The sequence below is a fragment of the Gadus macrocephalus genome, chromosome 1 (genome assembly GCF_031168955.1).
Source record: "Gadus macrocephalus chromosome 1, ASM3116895v1".
Lineage (NCBI taxonomy): Eukaryota > Metazoa > Chordata > Actinopteri > Gadiformes > Gadidae > Gadus > Gadus macrocephalus.
Window position 1 is genome coordinate 17324724 of NC_082382.1, and position 9229 is coordinate 17333952.

The 9229-nt window shown below is 42.1% G+C and overlaps 1 protein-coding gene across 2 annotated transcripts; it reads left to right on the plus strand.

The window, feature by feature from the left end:
• Positions 1–1101: 1101 nt before the first annotated feature.
• Positions 1102–4557, plus strand: dclre1b (DNA cross-link repair 1B). Of its 2 annotated transcripts, XR_009525440.1 has the most exons (5): positions 1102–1587; positions 1718–1883; positions 2048–2230; positions 2709–4085; positions 4482–4557. XR_009525440.1 is itself a non-coding variant. In XM_060050670.1 (4 exons), exons 1-4 carry the CDS (start codon positions 1390–1392, stop codon positions 3839–3841), a joined length of 1680 nt encoding a protein of 559 aa, XP_059906653.1. In that variant the 5' UTR covers positions 1102–1389; the 3' UTR covers positions 3842–4557. The 2 variants fall into 2 exon arrangements, 1 of the variants encoding a protein (XP_059906653.1); XM_060050670.1 differs by having other exon boundaries at positions 2709–4557.
• Positions 4558–9229: the final 4672 nt, after the last annotated feature.

Sequence of the window (9229 nt, forward strand, 5' to 3'; positions counted from 1 at the left end):
TGTTAAGATAAAATATAATCAAATTGTTTGCCTTAGGCAAATGAAGTTCAGTGTAGCACAGATGACAAGCATACCCAGTGTGACACCTCTCTTCAGACAGGGCGGCTGCGCGACGAGCCTGTCTCGAAGCAAAGTGACTGCAGTACAAGGCACAGTGATTACCCCCATTGAATGCGTCTCCACTGTCAAAATCCCTGCGAAATGCCTGTCACACTAGACTAGATAATATGTAAGTGTGTGTTTGTGCGCGTGGTTTCCTTGTGTGCATGGGGAGAGTGGGGGCTACAACACACTGCTAAATGTAAACCAAATTATTGATTCCCTGGAAAATGTAATGTTGAGGTGATGGCTTCTGACCCCTCTGAATCCCCATCCTCCATTACTCCAATAAAACATAGGCCATCTGTTCCATTAGTTGGTTTATAAACCTGACTCCAGTAAAATAACAAGTTAATGTCAGACATCACACACCATAACTTAATAAAGATCGCCCGAGAAAACCCCAAACCTTGAGTACCAACCCGTAGTTTGTAAATGTTGAGTGAGTTAATGTTATAATAATAATAATACATTTAATTTAGAGGCGCCTTTCAAGACACCCAAGGTCACCTTACAGAGCATATAGTCATCGTTATGTAACACACACACACACACACACACACACACACACACACACACACACACACACACACACACACACACACACACACACACACACACACACACACACACACAAACACACACATATCTATATATACACACATATAATCAGACACATACACACTTTTAGAGATAAAAATCCAGATCCCTTTACAGATGTCCCAATACAAAATGTCTGTCTGATCATTTTTCTGTGAAACTTGCAAATCCCCCTCCACAAACAGGATCCTTCAAGATTATCAGTGTGCTATTCAACTGCATATTCAATGTTTGATATGTAGGCCTACATAAAGAAATTATCCAGCTACAGAGTCTGATACTTTATCCTAAATAATCCTATAAGAATGTAAAAAATCCTATTTCTTACATTCATATCAAATTGGCTTTATTTTGTGTTACCTACAGGGGCGCTGTTTGAAAGATAGTCTACGTCTTGACAGGGGGCGTGGCATGTTGAGTTGAAATAAAAAATGGCGCGCTCCGTGCCGTGGGCTTTCAATGTTCTTATTTAGTTGAAAGAAATCGTGTGTTATCATAATTATGACGGCACTATGGTCACATCCTATTAAAATAAAATAGACTACGACTAAAGTAATGAGGGCTGACGGGGCTCTTCACTTAATAGCATTAGCTTGGGGACTCAGAACATCATTTGTGTGTTGTTGTTTTGCCAGTGTCTAGGAAGCTGTATATCTTGTGTATGTTACTACGTTTTCGAGCTTCGGTAAAATGTCAGTGAATGGACATGTAATCCCACATACCCCGCTGGCTGTAGACTTCTGGCAGGTTCGCAAGTGTCCACACGCTCGCCTGTTTTTTCTATCTCACATGCACAGCGACCACACAGTTGGTTTAACTTCTACATGGAGCGACCGACCGATCTACTGCTCCCCATTATCTGCTGCACTCTTGAAACTAAAACTACAGGTACAACTCTATATCACCTGATTGTACCGTTTCGATTGTTATGATTTGATGTAATACGATGGTCTAGTTCAATTTGCGACTTAACAAAGGTATTATGTATTAACATGATGTACGTACCGGTATAATGTAGGTGAAACAGCAATGGATCCGACCTCTGGAGTTGGATGAGCCGTACATGCTGCCGTTGGATGACATCGGCAAGGAAAGACTGACGGTCACACTTATAGACGCCAACCACTGCCCCGGGTCCGTCATGTTTCTGTTCCAGGGTTACTTTGGCTCGATACTCTACACAGGTCAGCTCCTGAACATTACATGTAACTGCTGTTTGTAACGTTATGATTAGTTAACCATTACGTTTCCTGTCCTTTTTGGTTGATTCCAGTGGATAAAGATCTTTTATTCATAAACGGAACCATGAAATCACATACTCCTCAATGTTTTTGGTGAACTATTGAAGGTGACTTCAGGTATGCTCCCTCGATGCTACGTGAGCCTTGCCTCAGGAACGACATCCACATAGACCTCCTATACCTTGACAACACCAACTGTGACCCCACCCGGGTCCTGCCAACCAGGCAGAGAGCCACAGAGAAGATCAAAGAGATAATCCGCAGCCACCCCGACCACAACGTTGTCATCGGTAAGTGCTGTCGAAGTAGGATGGAAAGGGATTTGGGTGAAAATAAAACTTCCTTTAGTTGGGAGACTAATGTCGACTCCATAGGAGAGTATAATATATTCAGCTCACGGACAAATAACAACACAAACACTGCCTAGTTTGCTGAGTTTATTCATATTATTTATAATATTTAGTTATCGTGGTTTTGAAGCGGCTGAAAGTTTATTATCTTGGGATAATCTAGCTCAGAGATTTTGAGGCTTGCATGACATGTTGGCAAATAAATATTTGAATGATATCACTTTATCAAGACAAAGAGTGGTTTCTACCTGTACACTGCCATGTTTTTAATACTAGGGAAAACAAGTTATATTTAATTATGACATGGAGAAAAACTAAACCATGGCATCAAAAGAGATCGAAAAGGTAATTTTGCTGTGATATTTAGTTCATATCAACCAGCCCTCTATCAGCCCTGGCCTTACTTGTCTCTCTGCAGGTCTGTACTCCCTGGGGAAGGAGTCTCTGATCGTCTCCCTTGCCCTGGAGTTCAAGAGCTGGGTGGAGGTCAGCGCTGAGCGCATGGAGACCCTCTGCCTGCTGGGGCTCCCGGACGTGTTCACCACTGACGAGGGGGCCGGCCGCCTGCGGTTGGTGGAGCAGAGGGAGGTCCGCTACTCCAACATGCAGAAGTGGAACCAGGTTTACCCTACCCTGGCCATACTGCCCACCAGCAGGCCCGCGGTGCCCCACCAGCCCAATGTGCACGTGGTGCCCTACTCGGACCACTCCTCCTACCGGGAGCTGGAGGACTTCATCTCGGCGCTCAAGCCGGCCACCGTGGTCCCCATCGTGGGCACCTGTCTCCCGGACAGCTTCACGGCTCTGCTGCCCCGCAAAAAGCGCCGCGATTTCCTGGTGCCCGAGTCGGTGCAGAGCTACATGCTGAAGCAGCCGGCGGTCCAACCCAGACACAGAGGCCCGGCCCCTAGGTACAAGAGGGCACGCCCTCCTCCGCGGGGGGTCGTGTTTGAGTCTCCCTCCAAGAGCTCGGAGGGTTCAACAAACGTGAGCAGGGCTTCGATCAGCCCGGGAAGCACTGCTCCTGAGGTGGTGGAGGTGGTGTGGGAGGTGGAGGAGGTGGTGGAGGAGGTGGTGGAGGAGGTGGTGGAGGAGGAGGTGGAGGACGAAGTCCATATCGTTCGAGAAAAGAGTCAGCGACGTGTCCCTGTCGAATGTTACAAGAGGAATCACTACATGTGTGGTATGAACGTCGTTAATACAGTTTACGATGACTCTTCCACAATGAAGGTCCTCACAAACATTGTTCCCGCTTTAACGCCCATCAAAGTCAGAAGAGTGACGTCTGCACCCAGAAGAGCCGCAAACGGAATGGCGGGGTCAAGCTGGGACGTCACGCGTTCCTCTAACAAACCGTTGAAGGAGAGTGTCAAGGCGGGAGTCGTACGGTCTCCTGGAACACTGGAGGAGATGGAAGGGAGTGTTTTACAGCGGCTGCCTTTCAATCAGGAGGACATGATGAACGCTGGGCTGCTGGACTGCAGGCTGGTCCAGCGGTTCTGCCTCGTTCCTTTCCCCCATAACCAGGAGGACCAGACCCCCTTCCTGTAGGCCGGGTTTTGGACCGGATGCACTTGGTGCCAGACTACGTTTTGAAAGGCACTCCAGCACACATCACTGCATTATTATCCCTGATCTTTACATAAAGGGGATGCCTTTGTGCTGTCCTTCTGTTTTTCTGTTCTGAAGATGAATAATAATGGAGAACGTATTTGTTAGTAACCATCCTCATGTCAAAAGAGCTAAGCGACCTACGTTCTAAGAAGATAATGTTAGCTCAGGTATTTTCAGGCCGGTAAAGATAAAAATGTTCTGTGATTTTCCATCATTGTTTCCCGATTATGTTAAGTGAGTGCGTTATGTCTGTGTAGTGTTTATTATGGACATTTGATGTCTTGCCGTGTTTTGTGGTTTGGGTTTAAGTACTATTTTAGTTGAGTGGTTAATTTGAGCGCTCAACGGTTTGAAATTGTACACCTTGATTTACTTTCCCTTTCCTCACTCATCCAACATGAGCATTGAGACAGCACTCCGTCTATACAGCCTCTTAATGGTAATACCACCCCAGTAAGCACTTGGGCACTTTGATTTATTCACAAGGAGTTGGAACTAGACGATTAGACTTGAAGCGCCAGAAAAAGTCCTATTTTGTTTGATTAATATGTTTGATTGAGGATTCGGATGTCCAGAGCTTGTTGGCAATGACATGAGGTTAACTTGTTAATATTTCAGCCATTATGTGGTAATAAAACATGCATATTAATGTTCCATCTGTGTGACAGGCTCCAAAAACAGCGATATGTTTTATGTAAAACATTTAATGTATAACATATAGCATATTATCCAAAAACATATTTTAAGTTAAAAACAACATTTTACTATGACGGTAATCATTTCCTTTATGGATGTTTTTGTATTGTTTTACTCTTTCCACTAGATGGCAATATCATGCTAGCAATATGTCCGTTTACTCAGCCAACTTGGTCACTGCATCGTTTTTTTCTGCGGCACCAATAACTTTTTCCATAAGGCGGAAGCAAGTAAATAGGTGAATTATATTGTCTGCAACCTCCATGTTCTGCAAAGGTGCAGCAAGAACTGTGTCAGCCATTTTGAAACAACCGTTAAGTCTAATATGGGTGAAATCCATGTCATGTGACAGACAGTATGCTGTTAACTATCGCCTATTTTCACATAACTGATTAACTGAATAATATAATGAACTGACTAATAACTAATTACAATAGCTATGTAAATATCGATGTTGCCGATTAATCTGCCTGTTTCAAAACATTCATTATTCAGACTTCATTTATTCAGATTCCAATGTGCGACGATTAATTGTCTTCCACAAAACGGAACAGGACAGCATATGACACTATTCAGCCATACAGTTTTTCTCGATTGTATGCACCCAAAAAATTTGAACTATGCACACAATTCTGAAAACTTGAAGCTCATGTATCATGAAAGAGGACTCGATGAGATCTGCTGTGTTTAAATGGTAGGCTACTTTGGCCTGATCAGGATTGGAGGTGGGACACGTACTGATGTAGATCTGTTTAACCTCATTTATATTTAGGGGTCCGAGCAGCGAAGCTGCTTGGTCCCCTATTGTTTCTGTAACAATGTTTTTTCCCCTCAAATTCTGTAAAAGTCATACTACAGCCTATACCGTAAGTCGAGTACTCTTGAAATCAATAACCCCCACCACCCATAAACCCACATTTGTGGTACTGCACCCAAAGGTGGCGCTATTGTAAAAAGTCATGAATTAGCCTTATTTCTCCTCACCAGATTGACCTGGACTCAAAATTCTTTCATAATATTAATCTCTAGAATCAGATGCATCTATAAAACCCCGGGTCTTATGCCCTTAAAATCTTTACTTTTCCCACAATTTCATATTAAAGCCAAACATGATAAAAAGATTCACAGGCTACAAAAATAATAAAATATTCGCCAAAATCGCCGCATAAAATCTTTTGACCAAGCCTCACAAAAATCATCAAACAGAATTTGTTTTATTTAGTTCCATTCGTGAACTATTGGCCAATAAAGTTGGAGCAGTTATCCCATTTTTCTTACATGACCATTTTCTTATTGTATAGGTCCTTAGTTGAGAGTTTGAATCCTGATTAGAGCATTATGAACAAGCTGAACATGACATTCTGTCATTGCCACTCATTTAGGAAACACAACCTTGAACAGCACCTGAAATTCATCAGGCAATCAACATTCCGGCTCATTAGTTTCCAAGAATCTGACTGCCAATACACAGTAGACGCAGTTTATCAGTGGCTCAATGGTCACCTTGTACCTTAGGTTGAGAGATCGAATCCCGATTATAGCATTATGAACAAGCTGGACATGACATTCGGCCATTGCTTTGCAGCTCACCTGAAAGCCGAGGCACAGTGTTGCATTAAGTGGAACATCTTCATCAACATCTTTCCTTCATAATTATGTCATATTTATATATCTTCCATAGTGTGTTCTTGACTTCCGGACCCCGTTAATCACCGCTTGCGATTATATTATATTCTTCTTTTTTTTTTTTTTTGCTTTTTTTTCTTGTACTTGCACTGATTTCATCATTACATCCCCCGAAAGACTGTAGAAACATTTTCGTACTGTAGTGTTTTTCATTTTACTTATGCAATTACTGTACTGTAATGTTCCAAAATAGGTAACATTGGTGTATTGTCACAACAATGTTGCAGCCGGGATTGTGAGTTTAGCCCATTGGAGCTCATGGATAGACAAATATGCATTGTATCCTATTCTGATACGATTGTGTCAATGCAATATTTATATGATATGTTCACAGTATTGTATTACAATATGGCAACAGTCTTTATGCTATATGTACCACCTAATTGCAACTTTAAAAAAGGACGCTATTTCTAAACAATTGTATGCATTGGAATATGTAACATGGCCTCATAAAGAGAAAACATGTAAATAGTATTTTGATAGACGTGTTTTGAATTGATCACACCAGTGTTTAATTGATGCTCTCTAAGAGATATTCATTTGATAGCTGTGTTTACTGTTTGGTGGAAAAAAACAGTTTTGAGAAGGATTTGTGTAGTTTTGACTAAATGATTCACTCTTCTCAGGTTTGTGTTTAGAGTTTTGAGAAATTGAGCTATAGTTTCGTTAAAACGTGTTTAAACGATTGAGAAAAACTGTAATACGGAGCAGTGTGGCAGCCATCCCAGAATAAGAGGTTCACCTGCGTGATACCCAGGTGCCCTAGGGTAACCAGCACATAGAATTTCATCCGCCATCCACTAATGAAAGCCGACCTTTCCTTCCCTCTGAGACTCCCTTCCTATTCCCGTGCGTAAACCTGCTCCTGCTAACAAAGGACTGAAATATTATTCTGATTTTATATTTTGAAATATTGATTTATTATAATACATTTTATTAGTATTTTTGGGAAATATGTATACATATAGATATATATGTATACAATGCATAGGTGAATATCTTGGATTCATTGATCTGATGGGCTTGCAGTAAAACCTCAGGACATAAAGTTAGAGGTTTATTGGCATTAAAGCCTCCGTCTTGCAGGTGTATACACCTAACAGTGTTGACTTGGGTCCTAACTTGGACCCTTTGTGGCTGTGAATATATCTCCTTAATAAAAACAGACCGGCACTGCTGCCAATGCACCTCTCCCTCTAATGCTGCTGGAGATGGATGCTGCGGGAGCCCCCACGCAGGGCTGTTGTACAGCTACCATCGGGGGGCCGTCGGAGTGCCACTGCCAGGGGGAGGATCGTCCCGCACTCATGACACTCTTGAGATGAACGGCTGGCTGCCGCAGAGGAACTCTCCCTCTGCAGGTCTGGCCTGCCACAGGCACAGCATTTACTTAGTGTTCACCTGAATGCGGATAATGTCCCCGTTGGCTTTGAAAAACAGTCAGCCTGGAATGGAAATGTGTGGCTAGTGTGTCTGCAGGCCATGGTGAACCCCAAAGAGGTGGACTCCTTAAATGGAACGCAAGTACATTACAGGCGCGTTGGGAAACAGTTTATTTTTTCCGCGAAGATTTTAAGATGTTGCTGTTTCAGGGTGAGTGTGGGCAGATTGCAGTTGCAGCAATGTGATGGCATATTTATTTTATGTAATCTCACTTTACAACACACTTGAGAGAGGCGGATTGTTAATTCGCAAACACACACACACACACACACACACACACACACACACACACACACACACACACACACACACACACACACACACACACACACACACACACACCTGAATGTAACTCAGTTGCCTGCATAAACAGATCATGTTACCAAATGTAATTTATGATATAATGACCAAGGACTCCAATTGAATAGGACAGAAATCTGTTTTTTGTTACAAAACGAATGTGTGTGGCAGATCCCCAATAAACATCCCAGCAGGGTGTTAGGGATAAAGTAATGCATTCCTCACACACGTCATTGGCTCACAGTAAAAATCATAGGAAGTTATACCTGCGAAACAAACCTCGTTCAGCAGCCGCACACGAGCAACACAAGTCTTTACTGTGTTCTTGTATTGACCAGTGTGATGCGTCATTCTTATACAGTTTATTATTCAGGAAATTAATGGGATTGGGACTGATACTAATGTCTTATTTCTTATTACATATTGCAGGAAGATACTTTGTTTGAACTCAGTGCAGATGAGAGTGGGTTCAGATGAGAACAACTTTGTATTCTTCTGGGAAATAGCCTGCAGCTATTGTTTATGTTCGGTGTTTGAATGAAACATATGCTGTCATTCTCAATGAAAGATTTATGTAAAATAATCCTATTAACAAGCTGTCAAAGATTTCTCTATATATTTATATATATATATATATATATATATATATATATATATATATATATATATATATAGCAATCATTGAATGGATCTACATATATCTCTCTATCTGGCTGTGCCTATCTGTCTGCCAGTCTCAGTCTTTCAGACGGACCAACAACAACAACAAGTTAGTGAAATGAATTTTTGTGTGTGTGTGTGTGAGTGTGTATGGTTGTGTGTGCAAGTGTGCGCGTGTGTGTGTGTGTGTGTGTGTGTGTGTGTGTGTGTGTGTGTGTGTGTGTGTGTGTGTGTGTGTGTGTGTGTGTGTGTGTGTGTGTGTGTGTGTGTGTGTGTGTGTGCGTGTAAGTGTGTGTGTGTGTGTGTGTGTGTGTGTGTGTGTGTGTATGTGTGATTATTATTACAAAGGATGGTGGGATGTGAGTGCACTCCTGGCATTGTAATGATCTCTACTCTGAGAAGATTTGTGTGTTAACTAACTTTATTTTCTATTGATTAGTCTCTGGCTACTGTACTGTCAATGTTTAAAAAGAGGCCAATGAATCACATTCTAATCAATTTCTTAGATATTGGAAAATCTTAAATCATACCTCTGCTTCG

Coding starts and splice junctions, on each gene's coding strand:
- dclre1b (XM_060050670.1), top strand. CDS start 1,390: ATGTCAGTGAATGGACATGTAATCCCACATACCCCGCTGGCTGTAGAC. Junction 1,884..2,047: donor TGGCTCGATACTCTACACAG/GTCAGCTCCTGA, acceptor GAACTATTGAAG/GTGACTTCAGGTATGCTCCC. Junction 2,231..2,708: donor CGACCACAACGTTGTCATCG/GTAAGTGCTGTC, acceptor GTCTCTCTGCAG/GTCTGTACTCCCTGGGGAAG.